The following is a 27,669-nucleotide window of genomic DNA, read 5'->3' as shown; positions in this document are numbered from 1 at the left end:
AAAGCAATGTAAGCATGAACCGAAGCATGAATATTGTGGAAAAGTTGTTTTATCCGTCATGTCAATTTATGGTAGCGTTTTAGCCATGCTACAACACACACAAACGAAGCATTTCACGGCGAATTATAGGTTCGAAATATATGGTAGAATGCCAAAGCGTCGGTCCGCAAAACCAGTGCGGGATTTTATACCTGCACAGCCCGTGTAAAAAGCAACCCAGCACCCATGGCAAGCCTTTTCACGTTAAAATCCATCTTGTTGATGTCCGAGCAGGTCTAGCGAAGAGGTGTTCCACACCGGACACAGGCGATGTTGCAGCTCGAGTTATGAGCCTCTGCCAGTCAGACGTCACGTCAACACCCATTTTTCTAAATTATTATTAGTATTATTCAAATTACTCACATTCGTAATCATGTTCTTCATAGACAGATATGCAACACACAAAACATTGTTTTAGTTGCAACTTTTTTTGCGATGCAAAACTAGCTTTTATGATGTTTTGAAAAGTGTACTCGTCACGGGTTATGTTATGCTTTATCTCACTAACAATAATTAATATGTTGGCTTAATTTTGGGGCACCATTTAAATGACCACGGGCGTGGTGTTTTTTTTTTTTTTTTTTTTTTTTTGTTTTGTTTTTTTGCGATGGGGTGGAGCATACACCGGAAAGCAAGGTGGCGCTGCTCAACCTGAATGTCAGCATCTTCTGTGGTCGTGAGAAAGCAACGTGAGTTTGTTTATACGACATCTATTTAAATTTCTCTCATTGTTCGATTGTTGCACACTTGTGTTTGTCCTGTTGTCGCGTTTTAGTTGATGTTTAATAGAGTAATATATGACTGCAGTCAAGCTAACTATCTTTTAAGCTAGCTACCGATTTGTCAGATAAGTGAGCCGAATATTGTTTAGTTTATCTGCCCTTGGTCGATACGATAATAATGATCAACTTTACATGAAACAGCTTTCCAGCTGTTGGACCAGCGCGTAACGTTATGCAGAGCAATTGGGCATGGCTTGGAAGTCACGAACCCGCAGTTTGCAAGTGTTTGACACAGAGCTGAGTGCTGACACAGTGGAGTGGTGCCCTGTCTCGCACTGCAACAGATTCCTGGCCTGCGGCACTTATCAGCTGCAAAAAGGGGTGAGTGTCGTTTCTCTGTAGTATTATTGGTTTGGTACTAGTCGATCAAATTTCCAGCTATTCTTTGGGAGCACAAACAATTCCTTTTTTTTTTTTGACTGGACGAAGTAGTCTGAGGTTGCCCTTGACGCCATCAGTGCTATGGGTTCTTCAACTCACAATTCAAATATAACAAAAGTCGACTTGAGTTGATTCAAGGTTGATCGCTGACCACAGCAAATCACCAACATGTCTCCTCTGCATCTAGCTCTGCCCTTACTCCAATTCTTTTAAGTCTTCCATCACCACAACCATACATACATCTCCTCCTTGGGCTCCCTCTTTGCCTCCTACTAGGTGGCTCCATTTCCAGCAGGCATCTATAAATTACACGACAAATCTCACAACACACAACCAAGAGATGTCACAAAAAATATGAATAATGAAATAATAATGTTATTGTTTTCTGAAATCACTGAGCACTGCAGTTAGTAGCTCTGGAACAAAAGAAAAGACACACACACAGGTTTGATCAGCCTGGTGGAAATTGGAGTGCCTTGCTTGGGAATGACTGTTGTAGTCATTGCTCGAGTCTGTTAACCATACACCTTGTCTGTTCTCACTGCCTTCCTTTTAATTAAGTATTGATGGAGTTAGATGAACAATTGAGACAATCTATTTAGTAATTTGTGTTATTAAGTTTTGGGTCAGCCGACAGTATTCTTGGCTTTGCAAAGCTAAATAATTTATACTGTCAACTGACTACTATAAACAATGTTTCCATTTTCCTGAACAGTGATGAACATTTGCACTTTTACATTTCTGCCGTAGAAAGGAGAAGAAGATGCTGCCCCGAGCCGGACTGGTCGTTTGTACCTTTTTGAATATCAACGAGAAGCTTTGAGTCCTCCTCTCACTGAGCTACAGCGCATAGAAACACCTGCCATTTTAGATTTGAAATGGTAAGAACCTTCAAGACTTTCATAGATAAATAGCAAACTGATGCTGACAATGACAGTGGTATCCTCTCTTTTGAGGGCTGAACGATTTTGAACGATTTAAATTGTGATAATTTTTTCAAGGTCATCTGTTTTCTTCATAAACACAAGCAATAATATTCATTACGATAAACAATATCAGATGTAGCATACATAAATGAACCGTGAATTAATATGACAGTATTTCTACTTCAAATAATTTTTAACTTAATAAACAGTTTGACTTGCGAAGACTGCAAGTAAACATTCATTAGGACAACTTCACAAAATTATACCAAATAAGTGTGATGCAAACATAAACCAGTAAACGATAAATCAGATCACAACAATAATGCAAACGGTGTTGTCTTATCGTGGGTTATGGGACAGTTATTGTAGAAGAACCATTTGCAAATGCATGACTCGAGTCCCAAATCTATAACCAGAGTCACAAATAGTATATTTACCCAGATTCACAAATTCACAGCCAGATTTACATCCATCCATCCATCCATCCATCCATCCATCCATCCATCCATCCATCCATCCATCCATCCATCCATCCATCCATCCATCCATCCATCCATCCATCCATCCATCCATCCATCCATCCATCCATCCATCCATCCATCTTCTTCCGCTTATCCGGGGTCAAGTCGTGGGGGCAGCAGCTTCAGGAGGGACTCCCATACTTCCCTCTCCCCAGCCACTTCATCCAGCTCATTCCGGGGGATCCCAAGGCGTTCCCAGGCCAGCTGAGAGACATAGTCTCTCCAGCGCATCCTGGGTCGTCCCCGGGGTCTCCTACCGGTGACATGCCCGGAACATCTCCCCAGGGAGGCGTCCAGGAGGCATCCTGATGAGATGCCCGAGTCACCTCATCTGGCTCCTCTCAACATAGAGGAGTCGCGACTCTACTCCGAGTCTCTCCCGGATGACCGAGCTTCTCACGCTATCTCTAAGGGAGAGCCCGGACATCCTGCGGAGAAGTTCTTTCGGTCACGACCCATAGCTTCGTGACCATAGGTGAGGGTAGGAGCGTAAATTGGTAAATTGAGAGATTTGCCTTTTGGCTCAGCTCTCTCTTTACCACGACGGACCGGTACAGAGTCCGCAATACTGCCGACGCTGCACCGATCCGGCTGTCAATCTCGCGCTCCATCCTGCCCTCACTCATGAACAAGACCCCAAGATACAAACTCCTCCACTTAGGGCAGGATCTCATCCCCGATCCGGAGGGGGCATTCCACCCTTTTCCGATCAAGGACCATGGACTCGGATTTGGAGGTGCTGACCCTCATCCTGACCGCCTCACACTCTGCTGCGAACCACTCCAGTGAGAGCTGGAGATCACGGCCTGAAAAACCAACAGCACCACGTTGTCTGCAAAAAGCAGAGACGCAATGCTGAGGTCCCCAAACCGGACCCCCTCAACACCTCGGCTGCGCCTAGAAATTCTGTCCATAAAAATTATGAACAGAATCGGTGACAAAGGGCAGCCTTGGCAGAGTCCAACCCTCACTGGGAACGAATCCGACTTACTGCCAGAAATGCGGACCAAACTCTGGCATCGGTGATACAGGGACCGAACCGCCCTTATCAGTTCGCTTGGCACCCCGTACTCCCGAAGCACCCTCTGCAGAACCTCCCGAGGGACACGGTCGAACACCTTCTTCAAGTCCACAAGACACACGTGGATTGGTTGGGCGAACTCCCACGCACCCTCGAGGATCCTGCCGAGGGTGTAGAGCTGGTCCACTGTTCCACGGCCAGGACGAAAGCCACACTGCTCCTCCTGAATCCGAGGTTCGACCTCCCGACGGACCCTCCTCTCCAGCACCCCTGAATAGACCTTACCAGGGAGGCTGAGGAGTGTGATTCCCCTGTAATTGGAACACACCCTCCGGTCCCCCTTCTTAAAGAGGGGAACCACCACCCCAGTCTGCCAATCCAGAGGTACTGTCCCCGATGTCCACGCAATGTTGTAGAAGCGTGTCAGCCATGACAGCCCCACAACATCCAGAGCCCTTAAGAACTCCAGGCAGATCTCACCTTGCCACCGAGGAGTTTTTTAACTACCTCAGTGACTTCGACCCTAGAGATTGGAGAGTTCGCCTCGGAGTCCCCAGGCCCTGCTTCCACAATGGAAGGCGTGTAGGTGGAATTGAGGAGGTCTTCGAAGTATTCTCCCCACCGACTCACGACGTCCCGAGTCGAGGTCAGCAGCACGCCATCCCCACTGTAAACAGTGTTGACGTTGCACTGATTCCCCCTCCTGACACGCCGGATGGTGGACCAGATTTTCCTCGAAGCTGTCCGGAAGTCATTCTCCATGGCCTCGCCAAACCCCTCCCACGCCCGGGTTTTTGCCTCACCAACCGCCGAAGCCGCGTACCGCTTGGCCATCCGGTACCTGTCAGCTGCCTCCGGAGTCCCGCAGGCCAAACCGGCCCGATAGGACTCCTTCTTCAGCTTGATGGCATCCCTTACCGCCGGTGTCCACCGGCGGGTTCGGGGATTGCCGCCACGACAGGCACCAACGACCTTACGGCCACAGCTCCGGTCGGCCGCCTCAACAATGGAGGCGCGGAACATGGTCGACTCGGACTCAATGTCCCCCGCCTCCCCCGGGACGTGGGAAAAGCTCTGCCGGAGGTGGGAGTTGAAGCTCTTCTTGACAGGGGATTCTGCCAGACGTTCCCAGCAGACCCTCACAGAGCGTTTGGGTCTGCCAGGTCGGACTGGCATCTTCCTCCACCATCGGAGCCAACCCACCACCAGGTGGTGATCAGTTGACAGCTCCGCCCCTCTCTTCGCCCGAGTGTCCAAAACATGCGGCCGCAAATCCGATGACACGACTACTAAGTCGATCATCGAACTGCGGCCAAGTGCACATATGGACACCCTTATGTTTGAACATGGTGTTCATTATAGAAAATCCGTGTCGAGCACAGAGGTCCAATAATAGAACACCGCTCGGGTTCAGATCGGGGGGGGGGGGCGTTCCTCCCAATCACACCTTTCCAGGTCTCACTGTCACTGCCCACGTGAGCATTGAAGTCACCCAGTAGAACGATGGAGTCCCCAGAAGGAGCGCTCTCCAGCACTTCCTCCAGGGACTCCAAAAAGGGTGGGTACTCTGAGCTGCTGTTTGGACACAAACAACAGTCAGGACCCGTCCCCCCACCAGAATGCGGAGGGAGGCTACCCTCTCGTTCACCGAGGTGAACTCCAATGTGTTGCACTGCTTCCCCCCAATCTTATTGCCCAGCCGGGGGGCAATAAGTATACTCACACCTGCTCGACGCCTCTCACTGTGGGCAACTCCAGAGTGGAAGAGAGTCCAGCCCCTCGCGAGAGGGCTTGTACCGGAACCTAAACTGTGCGTGGAGGCAAGTCCGACTATGTCTAGTCGGAACTTTTCTGCCTCGCACACCAGCTCAGGCTCCTTTCCAGCCAGAGAGGTGACATTCCATGTCCCAAGAGCCAGCTTCTGCAGCCGGGGATCAGACCGCCAAGGTCCCTGCCTTTGGCCGGCGCCCAGCTCACACTGCACCCGACCCCTTTGGCCCCTCCCACATGTGGTGAGCCCATGGGAAGGGGGACCCACGTTTCCTTTTCGGGCTGTGCCCGGCCCGGCCCCATGGGCGAAGGCCCGGCCACCAGACGCGCGCCTTCGAGCTCCGCCTCCTGGCCTGGCTCCAGAGGGGGGCCCCAGTAACCTGCGTCCGGGCGAGGGAAAACTAGATCCAATTTTCTTAATCGTCATAAGGGGTTTTGTGAGCCGTGCTTTGCCCCTCACCTAGGACCCGTTTGCCATGGGTGACCATACCAGGGGCATGAAGCCCCCGACAACATGGCTCCTAGGATCATAGGGGCACGCAAACCCCTCCACCACGATAAGGTGACTACTCACGGAGATTTACAAATCTGTGAAATAAATTTGCAAATGTGCACAGATCTGTAAATGTGTGATGTTCCACCTGCTCCAGGTGGTTCACCGCACAATGGAGGGCTACAGAGGACGCCATCGCCGTAGCCCTCCATTGTGCGGTGAACCACCTGGAGCAGCAGCAGAGCTATGTCCGGATGCTCTTTGTGGATTACAGTTCGGCATTTAACACCATCCTCCCGGACAGACTCACCACAAAGCTGGACACTCTCAGACTCCCCTCTCTCACATGTGCCTGGATTAATGACTTTCTGACCAACCGACTCCAGGCTGTGAGAGTTGGCTCCCGCCTCTCCTCCACCCGTACGCTGAGCATCGGCTCCCCACAGGGCTGTGTGTTGAGCCCCCTCCTCTTCTGCCTCTACACTCATGATTGCAGACCGGCTCACAACCACAACCGGATTGTCAAGTTCGCCGACGATACCACTGTGGTCGGTCTCATCTCCAATGGCGATGAGGTAGCCTACAGAGAGGAGGTCCTGGAGCTGGTCGACTGGTGCTCTGAGAACAATCTCGCTCTGAACACCAAGAAGACCAACGAGCTCATCATAGACTTCAGAAGACACAGCCCTGAGCCAACTCCCCTCTTCATCAACGGCGAGCAGGTGGAGAGGGTCCACAGCACCAAGTACCTGGGCGTCCACATCTCTGACCGGATCTCCTGGTCAGAGAACATCACCACCATCGTCAAGAAGGCTCAGCAGCGGTTACACTTCCTGAGAGTCCTCAGGAGGTACAACCTCAACACCGACCTGTTGCTGACCTTCTACCGATCTTCCATCGAGAGTCTACTGACCTACTGCATCGTAGTATTTTTTTTCAAAGTCAAAGTCAGCTTTATTGTCAATTTCTCCACATGCCAAAGACACACAAAGAAACCGAAATTTCGTTCCCCCCTATCCCACGGTGACAAGACATGGCTCACAACAGACAACAAGTAAACAAGTATAACAAAAGCGTGCTGAATAAATAATGAATAAATAACACAACAACAACAATAATAAACAACAATAAATAATGTATGGTTATTTAGCCTACAATACAATAAATAAAGTATGGTTCGGCAGCTCCACCGCCGCTGACAGGGAGAAGCTGCAGAGAGTGGTGAAGGCAGCCCAGAGGATCATCGGCCGCCCTCTCCCCTCCCTTACGGACATCTACACTACCTGCTGCCTCAGCAGGGCTAAGGCCATCTCAGCGGACAGCTCCCACCCTGGCTCCGCCCTGTTTGACCTGTTGCCCTCTGGAAGACGCTACAGGCAAATGAAGACCAGGACAAACAGACTCAAAAACAGTTTCTTTCCCCAAGCCATAGCCGCCCTCAACTCCAGCCAACACTGATGACACTTTCCTCCTGCACTACTACTGCATTTTGTCCGCACTACTGTTTCTGATTATTCATCTACTTTTCTACTAGTCGATTACTTGACTATGTAACTCGTATCTACCTCATGCACTGGATGGAGGTCTCCAATTTCATTGTACTATGTAGAATGACAATAAAGGTTTTCTGATTTCTGATCATGCTTGAATGTGAATTGTTTGACAGTCTTGCCAGGGAAAATATACTGTACACAAACATGTGTTGTGAGTGATGTGTCAATGCATCTGGGGACTAGTGTGGCCCAACCATAGCATACCACTAGGGGGCGCAACCACCAAAACCGCTCGGAAATTCAGTGTGTCGCTCGAATAATGCCTTTCGGAAATTTGGAGTGCAGCAAAATCGAAGTGGCACTGCGTGCACTCATCTCTCCAACTTGAGAAATGGTGCGGCAGTGCGTTTGTAAATTAATGGAAGGAGGGTATGCTATTCCTCTCTGAACACGACCACTCGCAGAGGTATCAGCGTGAATTTTTGAACACGCCCTCAGTCGTTGACTCGGACCGCATCCTAATGTTGCTGAGCTAAAGAATAATTTACTTACCTCCTCAGGTGCCATATGCCTGTGTCAGAAAAAGTCATTCTGGGACTGGCTGCTGCTACAGGAGAACTGCAGTTGTATGCACTTGCGGACTGCCAGGTGAGAAATGTGACACACTAGAAATCAATATGACATACTGAAAGCTGTTTATTTTCTGCATTCTGCTGGGCTGTCTTTTAACTCTGACGACGTTGTTGGTTATCTACACCAGCGATCCCCAAACGTTTTAGCACCACAGACTGTTTTTTGTCAGACAGTAATTTCACAGACCGGTGTTTAATGATGTCACGATCTTTGAAGACAAAACTTCTAAAAACAATTCTATAAAAAAATAAAGTCAAATGTCGAAAGTATCAATAAATCAAATAATCACAGACTGCACATTGTTTTTAGACGTTTTCGTCGCAAAAATCGTCCACATTTGCACTACAATCCCATTTCTGCAAAACAGACCAACTACAATCCTAAACGTCACCATACTGTCTTTTCCATATAGCCTGATGTCTTCAAAGAGTGTTAGGGAGCCATTCTGAACACCAAGTGGATGTGGTGCCAACAAAAAAGGGACCAAAAAAAAAAAAAGTTTGGGAAATGGAGGCCTGCTGTATCTTAAATCCCCAGAACGACTTTTTTAGGTTGCCTCGTTTTTTAAGGTGTGGCGGATAAATACAAAAAAATAAAATGATACGACCGGCATAAAAACAATGGTATTGTGGTGTCAAAGAAAAGGAGACCCAGGTGTGTCCCAAAAAACTTTGCTGAACATATTCATAAAAACGAGGAATAGAAAGAACACACATCACGGTTCCAACACACCCTTTAATGCTTAGTTCCATTCTATATGCGAACACCTATGCAACGTTACGCGCAGCGTACTCGTAACATCATGCCAACGTAACGCGAGTAATGTTGTTTTGTTAACATCACGAGGTGTAGGAGAGAATCAGGTCCATTTTTCAAAATAAAAAATCGTTCAGACTCAGATAAATAAAATGAAAATAATGCAAGTTATTCATACTTTCTTGTGTGGTCCGGTACCAAATGATCCACGGACCGTTACCGGTCCGCATCCCGGGGTTTGGAGACCAATGATCTACACAATAACTGTCTATTCAGTAGAAAGGCAGCAGTAACCTGCAGACTCTGAGCAACATGGATCTGGGAGCAGGACAGCTGGCTCTGTCCTTAGATTGGTCCACTGGAAGAATGGACAGGTATGGAACTCTGTATGCTCCACACCTAGCTTTGCTTTTGACAGTTAGTGCAATAGGCATATTTTTATACCCCCTGCTCTTGTCAGCAGTAGTGATGTGCGGGTGGTGTGCAGCGACTCTGCCGGTTGCGTCAGTGTGCTCTCTTTGGATGAAGGTGCCCTGATGACTTTGGCACAGTGGAAGGCCCACGACTTTGAGGCTTGGATCTCAGCCTTCTCCTACTGGGACACACAGTTGATCTACTCGGGTAACTGCACCTTTTCCAGAAGTTGTTTCTGTCACAGTTGCACACAAATACATGCTGGTTCAAGTTTTTTTTAAACTTTTTTCTCTGTTGTTATAATGACCATTATACCTCAAATTACTCCAGATTTGGCAGTTTTTTTCAACTTTTAGTGTTTAGTGAAGTCAACCCCCAAATTTTCTTTGTCATATGTTCTGTTCTTCTATGTTCAACTATTCGTAACACAGTGTTCTAATTAATGATTTGTTTGTGGAATATGAATTCAACAGAATTAATTAGTTTTCTGAAGCTGAGCCACGATTGGTTCTGACCTGCAACATGGTAACTGTGGTGTCATTTTCAGTCAACAGCAAGTGGCAAAATGGCCACCCCCTGAGATGGATTTAAAACAGGTGAATGTTGCTACTTGACTCATAGTCCACAAACGCAATATTAATCAGAATGCCATGTCTAGACTAGCGGGAGCACATACAACATATTATTGTAATGAACATTTTGGGGTTGACTTCCCCCTTAAGGCCAACTTTTGGTTAGGAATGAATATGACAAGTGATGAAGTGTCATTTGAAAAGGGATAAAAGGCAGTGTTAATCAGACTTTTCACATAATTTAGCCACTAAACTGGTCTCTTCCTGAAAACATCTATAACTGCTGTCCTACAAGAAAATTATATTCTATTATGATAAAATGACAGACTTTCAAGGCGTGTCAGAAATGTTCCAGGACTGGTGACAGCGAAGATACATTCCAAACCCAGTCTGAGAGTTTTACCCTTGAATGTAAGATTATCATACTTGCCTGACCTGGCCCCATGTGAGTGCAAAGGGGATCATAACGCTGACCAGTTTTGAAGACGTGGATGACATGAAAATGGTTGTGGCGACAGACCTGCAGAGAACCCTGGATTATTAGTGTCATAGACTCCAGGGGGATTACTTGGAAAATGTAAAGACTGGATTTGAAATATATCTTTTGAACCACCCACCTTCTGACCTTTTTGACACACCTTGTATGGATTGACTCCAATGTGTTATTCTCAAATTTCTTAATTGCAATGTTCCTCGCCTCTAGACATAATAAATGACCCGGAAGTTGTTTTCACGCCTCCATTATTAAGGAGCATCTCAATGGTCTTGGTGTGTGCTTGTGTGTGTTTGTGTTCTGGCAGGAGGAGATGACTCTAAGTTTAAAGGCTGGGATCTCAGGAGTGGTCCCTCCAGCCCCACTTTCGTCAGTAAAAGGTAATTAATATCACTGTTCATTTTGATCATCTAAAAACAAAATGTGTATAATTTCTCTCAAAGGCATTCAATGGGCGTGTGCAGCATTCACAGCAATCCACATCGTGAACACATTCTGGCTACTGGCAGGTAAACTTCACAGATAATAGAAAATATGTTATGTTTGCATTGTGTTTTATAGTTAGCATGGGTTTTTCTTAACTCTTGTATTTTTCCTCCCACAGCTATGATGAGAAGGTTCTGCTGTGGGATGGCAGAAATATGCGTGAGCCTTTCAGTGAGAATTTGTTAGGAGGCGGGGTGTGGCGGCTAAAGTGGCATCCGACTCACCAGCATCTGCTGCTGGCAGCGTGCATGCACAATGACTTCCACATACTTCATTGTCAACAGGCCATGGGTAAGTAGGGTACAAGAAGAACATTGCAAGTATATTTTTAAAATTCAAATTTTGATATTTTTAAGGGGACGCATATGGAGTGTTATACAACTAAACCAGTGGTTCTTAATCTGGGTACGGTGAGTCAGCTTCAGGGGTTCGGCAGAGCTGGTATGCTATTCGCCTGTACACCGGCAAATACGGTATTTCATACGGCCCACAGCTTCGGTCTTATAATGTATTATTCATGGCCCGCCTGCACTGTCAAACAATTTAAAAAAAAAAAAAAAATCATGAAACTTGAAACTGTAATTCCTCCTATTACCAAAAGGTGGCAGCACCAGCCCTCTCCGCTCATTTCTGCCATGGCGACTGCAAAGAAAACGAGGAAAGTTGACATTGAGGGCCGTCGCTTTCAAGAGAAATGGGAATTACAATACTTCACTGAAAATCAAGGCAATTGTGTTTTTCTAATTCGTAAAGAGACTGTTGCCTTGTTTAAGGATTTCAACCTAAAGAGACACCATCAGACTAAGCATGCTAACACATACGACAAGCTAACAGGGGAGTGACTGCGCTGATAAAGTGAAGCAGCTCCAAGCTGAACTGGCATCACAACAGCGATTCATCACTTGTGGCTGTGAGTCAAAAGTATCGTAATTGCCGGACTATAAGCCGCACCGGATTATAAACCGCACCAGCTAAAATTCAGGGATATTTCAGTTTTTTTCTTACATAAGCCTCACCGGACTATAAGCCGCACGTGCACACGGGTTTTTTACAAAGAAAGACAGTACGTAGAAAGCCTTTTTAAAGTTTTAATAACATACTTGAACATGTCTTTCTAAACATTGCCTGTGACGCAGCAGTAATACCGCAGCAACGCGGAAGTGTGCACGCGAGTTATCATCAAAGAAAGACTGGACACAGAAAGTTTTTTTAAAGTTTTAATAACATACCTTAACATTTCTTTCCAAACACTGCCTGTGATGCGGCAGTAATACCGCAGTAACACGGAAGTAACACAGCAAAGTCACTGAGACGCGGCGGTAACACAGCAGAAACACACCAGCAACACGGTAGCACAGCACTAACAGGGCTGGTTGAAAAAAAAAAAAAAACAGTAAAAGTAAAAAAAGAGCCGTCTTCATCTTCCTCCTGTGCACTGAAACCATCGAAGTCTTCCTCCTTAGTGTCCGATTGGAATAGCGTTAGATATCCTTCGCCTCACACTTTCTCAGTCTCTCTTTCGTCGTCGGTTTTATGCATTTCTTCAAGTGTGAAGAGGGTCTGTTCATGCTAATCTTATTCATGCGCGAAGCGCTAAATTACATTAAACTAGCGAGCGACACGTATAGCTTAAAAGCGGCATCATATGCATTTCTTTTGTCCCCCATAATGACGGTTTGTGTATAAAAGCTTCCTGTCTTTGTGTGAATGCGGATGTGTGCGTGATGCGCGAGACGATCACGTCTTCTTCGGCGCATTATCGCTTCTTCGTCTGTCTCGCTCTTGCTTCCTGCTAGAGCGCCCCCTGGAGACCGTAAAAATCCATAAGTACGCTCCAGAGTAGACACAAGATAATGTCATCAACATCGACTGCCTTTGGCTTAAAAGCGGCATAATATGATGACGGTTTGTGTATAAAGGCTTCCTTTCAGTAATGTCCAACTTGATCGCGTTCTGCGTGATGCGCGAAATGTAAACACAAACTAGCACGCCTTCTTCGGCGCATTATCTCTTCTTCGCCTGTCTCGCTCTTGCTTCCTGCTAGAGCGCCCCCTGGAGGCCGTAAAAATTCATAAGTACGCCGCGCCGCCGTTTAAGGTTCAAAGTAACCTTCTGAATAAAATGCATTAAAAGTTCATATTCATTACAACTTGTTTTTGGTGAGCAAAATGTCAGAAGAATTGAATTTAAATGCTGATTGATTGGGTTCTAATACAATGCAGATGGTCCAAACAGCGCCACTGCTTTGTGTAATCTCTGAGTGACATGGCAGAGTAAGAGAAAGGGTTTAGAGCACAGGTGTCAAACTCAAGGCCCGGGGGCCAGATACGGCCCGCGAAGACAAATTGTGCATCAAATTCGTGTGTCATTACTAGAATTGCAAATTGTCTTCACTTTTAATATCTTTTTTTTAAATATTTGACCAGTTTTTACTCGTCTCATTTGAAAACGAGTTATTTGTCAGTTTGTTTTGTAGCTTTTACTGTATATAATAGTGTTAAAGGGCTAGAGACACCGGTATATGTATAAATCGTTTTTTGTTAGTTTATGGGCTTATAAATATAAATTGACGCTCGAAACAACGAAAAGGAAGCTGTTGCTCTGAAAAATATCATTTAAATTTGCCGCACAGACGAGTTTGACTGCACCGAGCCGCCAGCCGGAAGTGACGTCTGAAGTTGTACGCGTTTAGCTTCAGTGAATGTAAACAAAAAGAGAAGAGGGGCCAGCGCGGAGACGTCGGGCCAGGTTTGCGGCCAACCCAGCGCGCCTAGCCGTGCCTTCCATTATCCTGGCGTACATTCGTTCGCGGGACGACAAGATGGGTTGAGTTCGCCTGATAGGATCCACGAACCGGACAGTGCGTGCCTGCTGTGTGCTCGTGTTCACAGTGGCCTGGTTGACTGTCATCTTTCCGGACTCTGCTGTGCATCGGGAGCAGCTAGCGTGCTATCACTCTTATTGTTCATCTTCTTGTTTTATTTTTCCTGTGTTGTTTACTTGTATGTGCGTTGTGAACGCTGTCTTGTCACCCTGGGATAGTGAGAAACGTAATTTCGATGCTGATATTGCTGCTAGAAACGGAGCTGTCGCTATCATCTGCCATGTTGTTTGGGTTTGTTGACATCCAGATGTACAACTTGTGACGTCACAGTAATGGCGCCGCCAGTTTGGCTTCGTGCGGGACCCGATCGATAAACTGGCATTTCATTTCAGCTTTATTCTTAGTAATCGGTGTCCATTTTTAATTTCCAATGCGGCAAATGTGTTCACTTTATACATTCTATCAAATTCCGTTCTAATTGAAAAAAAAAAGGGATGTCTCTAGCCCTTTAAGAGTAAAAGTGATCAAGTCATCACAAAAATCACGAAAAAAATCCTATATAAGCCGCACCTGCCTATAAGCCGCAGGGTCCAAAATTTTGGAAAAAAGTCGCGGTTTATAGTCCGGAAATTACGGTAAATCAAAAGTAAAAATTACTTATTATTAAATATTACGGAGTGGCCATGTTAATACTGTTGAAGTTATGAACCTGTAGATGTGACACAAACTATTACTTTCTGAAAAATATTGTAAATTACAAGAGCAAAATTCACTTGTCTTAAGTTTTAATAATAACAGACAACTTTGCATTACTTACAACTCCTGTTTAAAATGTTCATGAAGCAAAAATAATTTTAAACTCTTATAAATTAAATTATTTCATACAGTTTGTTCAATGTTATCTAACTCTTCAGATATGAATGAAAGGCAAAATTTGTGTTTTTAAAGTTCTTCACATCTGCCTGAGTGGCTTATATTTGGTTATTTTGTCATTTAAAAATAAAGACAATTGGGACAATGAAATTTGTTTCATAACAGTATGTATTTGCATGAAATATCTGTAGTTAAAAAATGTCTGAAAAAAGTATTGGCCCCCGTCCCCCTTCACTTTATCAAATCTGTCCCTCCTTGCAAAACGTTTGGACACCCCTGTCCTATACATATATCTATTTTATATATATATATACATACAATACAATTAAATACAATAATCCCTCACTAATTTTTAAGAATGGTTTTCAAAATTATTGTTGCCGGTCGGACCATAGTGTATGCAACGGGGGAGATGGTTGGGTGTGGTTTGGCAAAACTACCGTATTTTACGGAGTATAAATTGCACCGGATTATATGCCACACCAGTTACAATTAGGAGAAAATCTTGTTTTGTTCATATATAAACGGCACCAAACTACCGTATTGGCCCGAATATAAGACGACCCCTCTTTTTCAAGACTCAAGTTTGAAAAAAGACAATAACTGTGATAGACAGTTATTGCATGATTTGAATGAGGCAAAATAACATGCTTTTTCTCTCAAATATATTGTTATAATCATTTGTTTCAGATGTAATCATTTTCTGTATAAAAATTAAATTTGGTGTTTAAAGTCTATCACATCTTAATATCTGACTATTTAAATACTAAAGTGCAATCACATTTGTAAATTAATGACTTCTGGTTTTTGAAATGTAAATAAATACTGTGATAAAACAACAAAATTGCAATAACTGCATTAACCATCAAAGTGAAGTCTAACTGTAACTGTAGTCTTGAAACAAATCTGAATAAGGAAAAAGGGTATAGGCCAGGTATGGGCAAACTACGGCCCGCGGGCCACATCCGGCCCACGGGACCGTTTAATCCGGCCCGCCAACCCTAAATAAATTGTATTATTAAACCTTTTTTTTTTTTTCGGTAATTTTGCCTGCAATGACTGCGTTTCCCCAGTAGATAGGGAACCACTCGCCTGCGCATTTACTACCGGAAGCCGTGTCAGAAAGCTCGGTGCACACTCACAAGTGCGTGTACGTACTCAGTAGTACGGAAATGGCGCACTCGCGCTCTATTTGTATCAGTGCCGAATTTAGAGCGTGGGTTGTGACGACAGCATTCTTGTAATTTGCGCGCCGAGCTTTCGGATACAGTTTTACGCTAAAGCCACCCACAAACCTTCCCCTGGAATCCTTCCATTAAAATGAGTCACCCAAGGAAAAGCAAGGTGGACACTGAGTGCCGAGTGTTTAAAAAGAGTGGCCAATTTGGCTCGACGTACGCGACGTGACGTTCAGCCACATGAACATCAACATCAACCCGTCACAGATATAGGTAAACTGACCAACACCTCGGATCGCTCCTAAGAATTGCTACAACAAATTTTACTCCAGACTATGACACACTAGCAAAAAAATGGAGACCAACAACACTGTTCCCACTGAAAATGAAGGGGAGGCTTTCAAGTTTGTTGTAAAAAAATGCATTTTGAATATGAGCTGTACAAATACCAGGGATTGAAACTAGCGACCATTCTCATTTTCAAACAATGCAGGATGCTCAAGGACATTGATGCACCACCTGTTTGTGACTAATCTTAACCTGTAAAGTTCTTAAGGCTTACTTTAAGGAAGTGTTTCCCGTTTCCTCACCTCTGTTACCAGGTGTTTGTGAGTTAAAACTCTGCTCTGATTTTGAGATACCCCTCACCGTGTTGCCGTTTTGATTACTTTATTTGGATGTATGCTTTCACCGATTCTTCAAGATTATATATTTGGTCAGAATGTTTGCCGTTTGATGTGATCTCATAAGATAAACATACATCTTTCATTAATCTGACCTGCAGGCACTGAAGTGATGGTGTCATATTTTATGAGAATCACTGATAGCAGTTTTTTAGGGATGTTTTTTTTTTTTAATGCTGTTAATAAATGCATTTGTTTTCAAAAAACTTTTTTTGAATATCCATGCTTTACTACCTACTAAAGGCCCAAATCTTTTATGCAATGACCTTTACAGGTCGTTTATATTACTTCACACAAACACTACATCCATCTGGTCCTGGTTCGGCCCCCCCGGTCAAAATTTAGAACCCAATTCGGCCCGCAAGTCAAAAAGTTTGCCCACCCCTGGTATAGGCACACGTTTGGTCGTAAGGATGTGAGAGCAGGTGTGTGTAGTGTACATGGGTGAGTCTTTGGGAGTGTGAATGTGATTCTTGTGTGTGCGATTATTGTATGAAGTGTGTGAAGGGTGTGTGTGTGTGTGTGTGTGTGTGTGTGTGTGTGTGTGTGTGTGTGTGTGTGTGTGTGTGTGTGTGTGTGTGTGTGTGTGTGTGTGTGTGTGTGTGTGTGTGTGTGTGTGTGTGTGTGTGTGTATGCGTGCGTGTGTGTGGGGTGTGTGTGGTTCTGCAACAGACAGAAATAGTCAACATAAGTCAACGCTCAACTTCTGACGTCACACAACACGACAGCACACATTACATAATTAACTGCGCGTAACAGTTCCGCTATACTAAATAACCATAAATGAAATACTCTCGGCAACACACCAACCATAAGTCATCGAGACAACAAAATACATTTGCTGGCGACCGTTAGTCGCCGTGCGGCTGTGTAACGGCTACTCGTGCGATGCTAGGCAAACTTAAAGGAGCGCGCCGAAGCTATCAATCAAACGGCGCACACATGAAACAAACCGCGATCAGACAAACGGCACAACAGTAGACAATAGTAACAATGAAACGTATATACTCACTTTGTGTCAAAGACGCACACGATCACAGCAACATACTCAGTCGATACCAGCAACCTTTAACTTACCGCACAAGTGAATGGGTATAATGTCTAGACCCCGAATTTAAGACGACCCCTACTTTTTCAGTCTTATTTCAATGCAGCAATGATCGTCTTTTATTCGGGCCAATACGGGATATGACGCAGGTGTTTTAATGTTTAATTATCGTTTGTAAGAGAATATACACAAAGAGGATTGTCAGGAAAGAGGTGGTTATTTGGGGAAGCATACCTTTTATTAACATAACATTTGACAGAGATGAAGGAGCTCTGCAAACATACAAACATGCATAAATCTCAGCGACGACCATAATAAACTTAATGTGCAGGGAACACTAGCAACACACAACTAATAATAAATAAAATGGGACCACTTACAGGGGTAAAGTTGGCAATGCTTAAAGCTCTGGAGAAGACATGACCCGGATGAAAGAATACTTACAAGGGTAATGTTATCAACAATAGCTCACTGCTCTCTAGTGGCCAGAAGAAACCTCTGCAGTACCTGCAGCAGCTCTACTTCCTTCGTTAAGAGCAAGTTGACTGCCTTGAACTTATAAGCGGCATCATATGCATCTCTTTTGTGACCCATAAATGAGGGTTTGTGTATAAAAGCTTTCTTTCTTCGTGTTGATCTCGCTCTGTCTCTTGTACATGTCAGTTGTGCGGCACTATTTGCCTGGCGGATGGACATGCAATCAACACACCACTCTTCTCCCCAGTGACCGTGTCACATATCCATCCAGCAAAGTGGTGCCGCACAACAGCGGTCCACAACCTTTTTACTAACGAGTGTATAAGTGTATTAGACATCACAAAAATCACCAAAAATGTATAGATACGCCGCACCGGACAACAAGCCGCAGGGTTCAAAGCTTGTAGAAAAAGTAGCGGCTTATAGTCCGGAAAATACGGTACTACGGCTGAAGTCAACCCAAAAGAAAACATTCGATTTTTAGTTGCCCAAATTTTCGACCATCCAATTGGTCGCTTGGGCAAAAAAAAAAAAAAAAGTCTGTTATCTCTAGATGAATTAAATCTGCTACAGTGCATTCCATGCTCTTTACCTATACAATACAACGCTAAATTTGACTAAACTGAAATGTGGTTAATGGAGCTGTATCAGGCAAACTGAAAAGAGGGATTTGGCTCCATCGCTCTGTGCCATTAACACATTCCACTGGCGCGACGATGCACAAGGGTCGGTTGGCTGGTTGCACATCTGAGTCCTGACAGGCTCGTCAGGGTGTAACATGGCTCGCAGAATGCTCGAGTCAAAATTTTAATCATGACTGCCATCCAGATGTCGCGTAGGCCAGTGGTCCCCAACCTTTTTTGCGCCACGGACTGGTCACGTGTCAGAAATATTTTCGCGGACCAGCCTTCACATAAATAAAAAAAATAATAAATAATACATTTATATAAATGAATAATACATTTATACAAATAATAATACATTTATAAAAAATATATACCATAATTTCCGTACTATAAGCCGCACCGGACTATAAACCGCACCAGCTAAAATTCGGGGATATTTTAGTTTTTTTCTTACATAAGCCGCACCGGACTATAAGCCGCACGTGCACACGAGTTTTTTACAAAGAAAGACAGTACACGAAAGCCTTTTTAAAGTTTGAATAACATACTTTAACATGTCTTTCTAAACATTGCCTGTGACGCAGCAGTAGTACCACAGCAACACGGAAGTGTGCACGCGAGTTATTTACAAAGAAAGACTGGACACAGAAAACTTTTTTAAAGTTTTAATAACATACCTTAACATTTCTTTCCAAACACTGTCTGTGACGCGGCAGTAATATCGCAGCAACACGGAAGTAACACAGCACTAATAGGGTTTGATTAAATAAAACATACCGGTAAAAGTCACTGAGACGCGGCGGTAACACAGCAGCAACACGGTAGCACAGCATTAACAGGGCTGATTAAAAAAACATACTAGTAAAAATAAAATAAAGAGCTTCATCGTCTTCATCTTCCTCCTGTGCACTGAAACCATCGAAGTCTTCCTCAGTGTCCGATTGGAATAGCGTTAGATATCCTTCGCCTCACACTTTCTCAGTCTCTCTTTTGTCGTCGCTTTTATGCATTTCTTCGAGTGTGATGAGGGTCTGTTCATGCTAATCTTATTCATGCACGAAGCGCTAAATTACATTAAACTAGCGAGCGACACGTAGGGCTCCAGAGTAGACGGGACCACGAAATAAAGAAAAGGGTGCCGCAACACAATGTCATCAACATCGACTGCCTTTAGCTTAAAAGCGGCATCATACGCATTTCTTTTGTCCCCCATAATGACGGTTTGTGTATAAAAGCTTCCTTTCAGTAATGTCTGTCTTGATTGCGTTCTGCGTGATGCGCGAAATGTCCAAAACACAAACTAGCACATCTTCTTCGGCGCATTATCTCTTCTTCGTCTGTCTCACTCTTGTTTCCTGCTAGAGCGCCCCCTGGAGGCCGTAAAAATTCATAAATCACCGCGCCGCCATTTAAGCCTCAGGGTTCAAAGTAACCTTCTGAATAAAATGCATTAAAAGTTCACATTCATTACAACTTGTTTTTGGTGAGCAAAATGTCAGAAGAATTTAATTTAAATGCTGATTGATTGGGTTTTAATACAATGCAGATGGTCCAAACAGTAATCTCTGAGTCAAATGGCAGACTAAGAGAAAGGGTTTAGAGCACAGGTGTCAAACTCAAGGCCCGGGGGCCAGATACGGCCCGCCACATCATTCTATGTGGCCCGCAAAGACAAATTGTGCATCAAATTCATGTGTCATTACTAGAATTGAAAATTGTCTTCACTTTTAATAATATCTTTATATTTTATCTTTTATCTAAACATTTGACCAGTTTTTACTCGTCTGATTTGAAAACGAGTCATTTGTCAGTTTGATTTGTAGCTTTTACTGTATATAATATGAGGTGCTCATATATTTATTTGGGTTGACAGTCATAATGGCCCTCCGAAAGAAGCTGTGACTACAATGCGGCCCTCGAAAGAAATGAGTTTGACACCCCTGGTTTAGAGCCCTTTGACACAGGTCACCTAGCGTGCATTCCTACTAAAGCTCATAATAGTCACAAGCGAGACAGCCAGAATAAGCAGCAGTCATAGTAGTGTTTCAAAATAGTATTTTTGCTGTTTTTTTTTTCTTCAAGATACCGCACAACAGGTCCACAGCCTTTTTACGAGTGTATAAAAGTGATCAAGTCATCACAAAAATAAAAAATAAAATCTTATATAAGCCGCACCTGACTATAAGCCGCAGGGTTCAAAATTTTGGAAAAAAGTCGCGGTTGATAGTCCGGAGATTACGGTAAATACAATTTAATACAATGATATACAAAGCGCATAAAAATAAAACTCACCATTACCTCCGTAGCTTTGTTTTGGTCGCTGTAACCGCAGAAAACCCCGCTTCATAAAGATAGGATGTTGGAAAGGGAAGCAGGGTTTTCATTGCTTTTGTGGCGATCTCGGGGTATTCTGCCTTGATTTTAATCCAGTTTTCTTATTCTTGGAAATTTATTTTTTTAGGGCCTACGGGCCTTTAAAGTGTGGCGAATAAATACAATAAAGTAAAATGATACAACTGGCACAAAAACAACTTCAATGCAACTTAACTAGCAGCGTCGTAACATCGTGCAAGTAATATCCACTGTGCCCCTAACACTCTTTGAATCTGGTCGCTATGGTAACGTGTAAACATGACTGAAAAAATAAGATAAAGATACAACACAAAAATAAATATATAGCGAATGAAAATTTTAACTCACTGTAACGACGACTCAATGGGAGCCGTGAGCTTGTTTTTCTGCAACGAGACAGTCCCATCTTGGTGTAATGGGAGATAATGACACCCGAAGTGTGTTGCTTATCTCTAGTCTACTCCGTAGTTTTGTTTTGGTTGCTGTCTCTGCAGAAAACCCCACTTCACACAGATAGGATGTCTGAAATGGCAGAAGGGTTTTCAGTGCTGTTGTGGCGATGTCGGGGTACTCTGCCATGACTTTCATCCAGAACACCGGCACAGTTGTTCTCTTGAACGTAATTTTAAATCCGCCGTCATTTGCGATCTCCAGCAGTTGATCTTGCATAGACATGCTGGATTCACCTGGTCTGCTGACAAAAGGGTCGCAGATCCATTTCTTGCCATTTTGTGAGTCTTTTGTGGTTGGACAGTAACTCTCGAACTCTTTTAAAAGCAAAGACAGGTGCTCGTGCACCAGCTGGGAGAATGAAGGCTCAGGCTCAGTCTCACCCCCAATCCCCGCCAATGTTTGAAACATGTCCAATATGCCTCTGTTCACGCGCCGTACCCACAAATCCAGTTTGGCTTTAAATGCAACTACTTTATCTGCCAATTTGAAGACAGTTGTCATTTTCCCCTGAAGTGACAGATTAAGTTCATCGAGCAGGTTGTATATGTCGCATAAGTAAGCTAGTTTTGCGACCCATTTCTTGTCACTGAAATGTGCTGCCAGTGGTGACTTTTTCTCAGCGAGAAATCTCTGCAGCGGCTCTCGTAATTCAAACACTCTGGCCAGCGATTTTGCTCAGAATAACCATCTTACTTCTGTGTGTAAGAGAAGGTGTCGGTGGTCTGCGTCCATCTCCTCACAAAGTTTTTCAAACAGGCGCAAGTTAAGTGCGTGTGCTTTGATGGTTAACTTTAACGACATCACTCAATACGGTGTTAAATTCCAGTGGCATTTTTCGGCTAGCCAGCATTTTCCTGCAAATGACACAGTGTAGATTCACACTCAGGTGCAACCTCCTTAAGCCGAACAATTAATCCAGACAGCCGTCCGGTCATCGCAGCAGCTCCGTCTGTGCATATGCTGACACAAAAGGACCATTTCAGTTTTCCTGATATTTAACCATCGATCGACTTGAATAGTTCTGTGGCTGTGGTCTTGGTTGGCAACGATAGTGCACATAACATATCCTCGTGCACATCCTCCTGATAAAGATATCGCACATAAACAAGTAATATTGCCTTGTTGTCAACATCTGTAGACTCATCAACCTGGAGTGCGTATCACGGTGATATAGTAATCCTCTCCAACAATTGTGTCGCAGCGTCTTCGGCTATTTCTTCAATCCGCCGAGTCACTGTGCTAGCCGACAAATGCACCTGTGCTATCTTTTTAACCGCAGCCTCTCCTAGAAGTTCACAGCAAATGTCTTTAGTGGCGGGCAGGATCAATTCTTCACCAATGGTGAATGGCTTCTTAGCCTTAGCATTACGATTAGCCACTAAGTATGATGCTCTCAGTGCGCTCGCATTTGCTGATGTGGTGCCCCTCAGTAATTTCTTCTGTTCTTCGTGTTGCTGTTTTTTTCTTTCAAAATACTCCGAGGACTTGTCTTTTAGTTCGGGGTGCTTAGACTCCAAGAGGCGAAGCATCTTTGAGGGCTTCATTGCATCATTGGAGAAATGCCCGCCGCATATTATGCAAAGTGGGCTCGATGCGTGAGCGTCACCTGTTGCAATAAAGCCGTATTTTAAATAGGACTCCTGGTATAGTCTGTTGAATGCGGGTTTCATTTTCTTGGGAGTCATCGGCTCTTGTTCTGTCTCATCACTGGGCCTTTTCCCCTTCACAAAGAAACATTTCAAAGACGTTTGTTTTTTATTCATTTTGCTAGGTTGTAGGTGACAATCTGGCGTTCACGTGACCGAGATGTAGGAGAGAATCCAGTCGTTTTTCAAAATAAAAGTTAAATTAAAAGCAAATTTCCGGAAATAATGCAATTATTTTTTCTTTCTTGTGCGGACTGGTACCGGTCCATGGACCAAGGGTTGGGGACCTCTGGCGTAAACCACTGGCACCAGTGAATGCACTTTCAGTTGCAGAAAATTGTGGAGTAAAAAAAACGGGTGGCACATGATTTCATGTGTTATATTTATTAAGAAAAATGTAATTTATTTAATTGACTATTATTGATTATAACTGATTTATTTATAGTAATGTTTTAATTCTTTATCAATTTTACACTCTGTTTATGTCCCTCACTTACCCATAATAATGGTTTAATCGAAAGTAATTTTTGTCCCGCCAAACTGACATCAGCGATTGCTCAACCAATGAGAATTGGGTTGGATAAGGTCTTATCGTCTATCCATGCATGAACCACTTTTTCCTCACGATGGTTGTGGACATGCTTGTGTCGTAGCATTTTTGCAGTTTAACACAAATTACTTTTCCAATTGTTACATATCTTAACATGATACCTAGTCTTTGCAGAACTTTGCAGCTCACAATGCCTGGGTAACTGTTCTAATGCGCAATGGTAAATTCAAAACATGTTACCAGTTGAGGGAATACAGTAAATCCAATTGCTGTCATTGACACAGGGGATTATGGGTGAGTGGGATGCATCAAGAAAACTAAAACAATCAGGAAAACAAAACAAAACATGCCAAACACATTATTGCAGAGTTAACTTACCACCAAAGGAAGGTGATATAGACTGGGAAATGGTTTACTATGGAATTATAAAGTGGTTTACTATGGAATTAGAAAGTGTACAAAGAATTTATAAATGTCTGCGTTGAATGGAGTAGCCCAGAAATGCCTCGGGGGGGAAAAAAAAAGTTGGCCGTTTTTCAAAGTCAGCTTTTTCCCACCTAGTTTAGAGCCTCTAAATCTTCTTTTTTTCAAGCTCTCAAAAGTAAATATGGAAAAATGTGATACATTTGATTGAAAACTGATCATTTTATGTACTGTATTTTCCACACTATTGGGTGCATTTAAAAACGTACTTAAAAATTTACTTAAAACCCCACAGTGCGCCTTATAATGCAGAGCGCCTTATATAAGGAATTTGTTGATCCATACTGGTTGTACACAGCGCTCTGCCAAAATGTTTCAGTACGTTTTAGTACGACTAGTAAATTACAAGGTCGCATCGCTTCCCAGCATTACAGCAACCGTAGTCAGGGGGCGTCACTGAATAGCTGTTGTACCCACGAGGCTATTTCATTTCAAAATAGGCTGTTCCGTTAATGTTTTCGAGTACGTTTACGGATCAATATCCAACGGAATAATAAATAAGCAGCACCAATGTGTTAAATCAGTCTTTAGTAGGTTCCGATCACTTTTATGGGAGAGAGTTTGAGAAACGTGATTGTTTACAGGGGGCTACCATGACACTTTGCTGAGGCTCATGGGAGTTTGCAGGTGGCTAATGCTATAATGATAGCTGCTATACACACGAGGATATTTCTTTTCAAAATAGGCTGCTCCGTTAATGTTTCGAGTAAATTTACGGATCGATATGGAAGGGAAACATAAGTAAACAGTACCAATGTGTTAGATCGAATTGTAGTCAGTTCCGATCACTTTATAGGAGATAGTTTGAGAAACGCGATTGTTTACAGGGGGCTGCCACGACACTTTGCTGAGGCTCATGGGAGTCTGCGAGCTGAGGCTCATGGGAGTCTGCGAGCTGAGGCTCATGGGAGTTTGCGGGTGGCTAATGCTATAATGATAGCTGCTATACGCACGAGGCTATTTCATTTCAAAATAGGCTACTCCGTTAATGTTTCGAGTAAATTTACGGATCGATATAGAAGGGAAACATAAGTAAGCAGTACCAATGTGTTAGATCGATCTTTAGTCAGTTCCAATCATTTTGTAGGAGATAGTTTGAGAAACCCGAGGGCTCATTGGTTATTGGCTAGTGGATGCATACCGTAACCCTAGTCAACCTCAGTTTGTTACAGTATAGCTCAGGGGTGGGCAAACTTTTTGACTTGCGGGCCGAATTGGGTTCTAAATTTTGACCGGGGGGCCGAACCAGGAGCAGATGGATGTAGTGTTTGTGTGAAGTAATATAAACGACCTGTAAAGGTCATTGCATAAAAGGTTTTGGCCTTTAGTAGGTAGTAAAGCATGGATATTCAAAAAAGTTTTATGAAAACAAATGCATTTATTAACAGCATAAAAAAAAAAAATCCCTAAAAAACTGCTATCAGTGATTCTCATAAAATACGACACTGTTATTATGATTAACAGTCTCCATCACTTCAGTGCCTGCAGGTTAGGTTAATGAAAGATGTTTATCTTATGAGATCACATCAAACGGCAAACATTCTGACCAAATATATCATCTTGAAGAATCGGTGAAAGCATACATCCAAATAAAGTAATCAAAATGGCAACACGGTGAGGGGTATCTGAAAATCAGAGCAGAGTTTTAACTCACAAACACCTGGTAACAGAGGTGAGTAAACGGGAAACACTTCCTTAAAGTAAGCCTTAAGAACTTTACAGGTTAAGATTAGTCACAAACAGGTGGTGCATCAATGTCCTTGAGCATCCTGCATTGTTTGAAAATGAGAATGGTCGCTAGTTTCAATCCCTGCAATTTGTACAGATCATATTCAAAATGCATTTTTTTACAACAAACTTGAAAGCCTCCCCTTCATTTTCAGTGGGAACAGTGTTTTTGGTCTCCCTTTTTTTGCTAGTGTGTCATAGTCTGGAGTAAAATTTGTTGTGGCAATTCTTAGGAGAGATCCGAGGTGCTGGTCCGTTTACCTAGATCTGTGACGGGTTGATGTTGATGTTCATGTGGCTGAACGTCACGTCGCGTACGTCGAGCCAAATTGGCCACTCTTTTTAAACACTCTTTTTAAACACTCGGCACTCAGTGTCCACCTTGCTTTTCCTTGGGCGACTCATTTTAATGGAAGGATTCCAGGGGAAGGTTTGTGGGTGGCTTTAGCGTAAAACTGTATCCGAAAGCTCGGCGCGCAAATTACAAGAATGCTGTCGTCACAGCCCACGCTCTAAATTCGGCACTGATACAAATAGAGCACGAGTGCGCCATTTCCGTACTACTGAGTACGTACACGCACTTGTGAGTGTGCACCGAGCTTTCTGACACAGCTTCCAGTAGTAAATGCGCAGGCGAGTGGTTCCCCATCTACTGGGGAAACGCAGTCATTGCAGGCAAAATGACCGAAAAAATTTTTTTTTAATAATACAATTTATTTAGGATTGGCGGGCCGGATTAAACGGTCCCGTGGGCCGGATGTGGCCCGCGGGCCGTAGTTTGCCCATACCTGGTATAGCTTCTATTTTATGCACCTTTTAATCCAGTGCGCCCTATACGTATATGAAATAATTTCTAAATTAAGAAATTCAATGAGGGTGCGCCTTATAATCCAGTGCGCCTTATGGTGCGAAAAATACAGTAATAATCAAATCAAAATGGTAAAAAAAATATTTGATAACTAAAGCCTGAATGCTACTCGTACTCAAATTCTAGTGACAAATACTGTACAGATGAGCCATCGCACAAGTCAGATTTGTTTGGTTATGTTGAGAATTGTTTCCTATGAAATATAACCAGTTAACCATTTTAGTGATGGAAAAACTGAAAACCAGGTACGTTGAAAAGTGTTGACATTTTCTGAAAACACTTTGCAACCTTATTTTTCCCCTCAGAGTCCAACAAAGAGACTTGTCCAGTTGTGGCATCCTACATCCTTCACAACTCTCTGGCATATGGAGCGGACTGGTCTCGACTATCTCTGGAGAAACCTGGTCCTCTCTCCCCTCCAGCTACAGAACCAAAGGAATGCCTCACAGACAGTGGCAGATACCTGCGGATCCAGTATGAGTCTCCCACTGCCAGCTTTGACACTTCCCTCGAAGATGATTGTGGTCAATACATCCCAGAGGGAATTGCGTCGCTGTCTGCCAGCTCCAATGCAGGCGACAATGTCACACCTGATGATGATGCCTCTTCATTGTCATTTCTCCTTGCAAGTTGCTCTTTTTATGATCATATGCTTCACTTGTGGCGATGGGACTGGGCACCAGTTTAAGCACACGTAGAAACGGATCAATGTTTGTGTGTGTGTGTGTGTTTGTGTGTGTGTGTGTGTTTGTGTGTGTGTGTGTGCGCGCGCGCGTGTGTTGAATAATGTAGTTCTGCAGTACCATGGACCACTTGTGTTTCTGTTGATTGGCTTTTTCGCAAGCGCTAGTCCAATCAACAATGGAGCACTGTTGTGATATGCTCGAAAATGGTGTAGCAAAACAAATCAATACACATCACCTTTACATTTTTCATCATTATTTTATTCTACCAGATTGAATTTGAAATAAAATGTAGGAATAAAATTCCTATAGTAAGTCTGAAAAGGCAAAAGCGTTTGACTTTAATTGCTTCCAGTGGCCTGCTTATGCTGTTTTCATTTCAGCTGTAGGAAATGTTTAGTTTCTGGTACATGATGT

The 27,669-nt window shown here is 43.6% G+C and overlaps 2 protein-coding genes across 8 annotated transcripts in view; one reads left to right on the top strand and one right to left on the bottom strand.

The window, feature by feature from the left end:
- Nucleotides 1-547, bottom strand: part of LOC137840139 (endophilin-B2-like) — a 70,687-nt gene extending 70,140 nt beyond the window's left edge. For all 5 annotated transcript variants that reach the window (XM_068650099.1, XM_068650101.1, XM_068650100.1 and 2 more), the window contains exons 1-2: nt 403-547; nt 192-334 (exon numbers count right to left, since the gene is read on the bottom strand). In XM_068650099.1, coding sequence (XP_068506200.1) covers nt 192-254 — 63 coding nt within the window. In that variant the 5' untranslated portion in view covers nt 255-334; nt 403-547. The remainder of the gene's footprint in view (nt 1-191; nt 335-402) is intronic.
- Nucleotides 548-595: 48 nt separating this feature from the next.
- On the top strand, nt 596-27,583 carry dph7 (diphthamide biosynthesis 7). 3 transcript variants are annotated; one of them, XM_049716463.2, is made up of 10 exons: nt 596-728; nt 963-1,142; nt 1,953-2,083; nt 7,987-8,074; nt 9,095-9,189; nt 9,276-9,436; nt 10,602-10,674; nt 10,738-10,803; nt 10,899-11,071; nt 11,137-18,333. In XM_049716463.2, exons 2-10 carry the CDS (start codon nt 1,011-1,013, stop codon nt 11,163-11,165), a joined length of 948 nt encoding a protein of 315 aa, XP_049572420.1. In that variant the 5' UTR covers nt 596-728; nt 963-1,010; the 3' UTR covers nt 11,166-18,333. The 3 variants fall into 3 exon arrangements, with proteins under 3 accessions (XP_049572420.1, XP_049572419.1, XP_049572418.1); XM_049716462.2 differs by lacking the exon at nt 11,137-18,333 and adding an exon at nt 26,875-27,583 and having other exon boundaries at nt 597-728; nt 9,279-9,436; XM_049716461.2 differs by lacking the exon at nt 11,137-18,333 and adding an exon at nt 26,875-27,583 and having other exon boundaries at nt 597-728.
- The last annotated feature ends 86 nt before the right edge of the window (nt 27,584-27,669 follow it).

This window comes from Syngnathus scovelli, chromosome 3 (genome assembly GCF_024217435.2).
Source record: "Syngnathus scovelli strain Florida chromosome 3, RoL_Ssco_1.2, whole genome shotgun sequence".
Lineage (NCBI taxonomy): Eukaryota > Metazoa > Chordata > Actinopteri > Syngnathiformes > Syngnathidae > Syngnathus > Syngnathus scovelli.
This window is presented reverse-complemented; position numbering and strand designations above follow the sequence as displayed.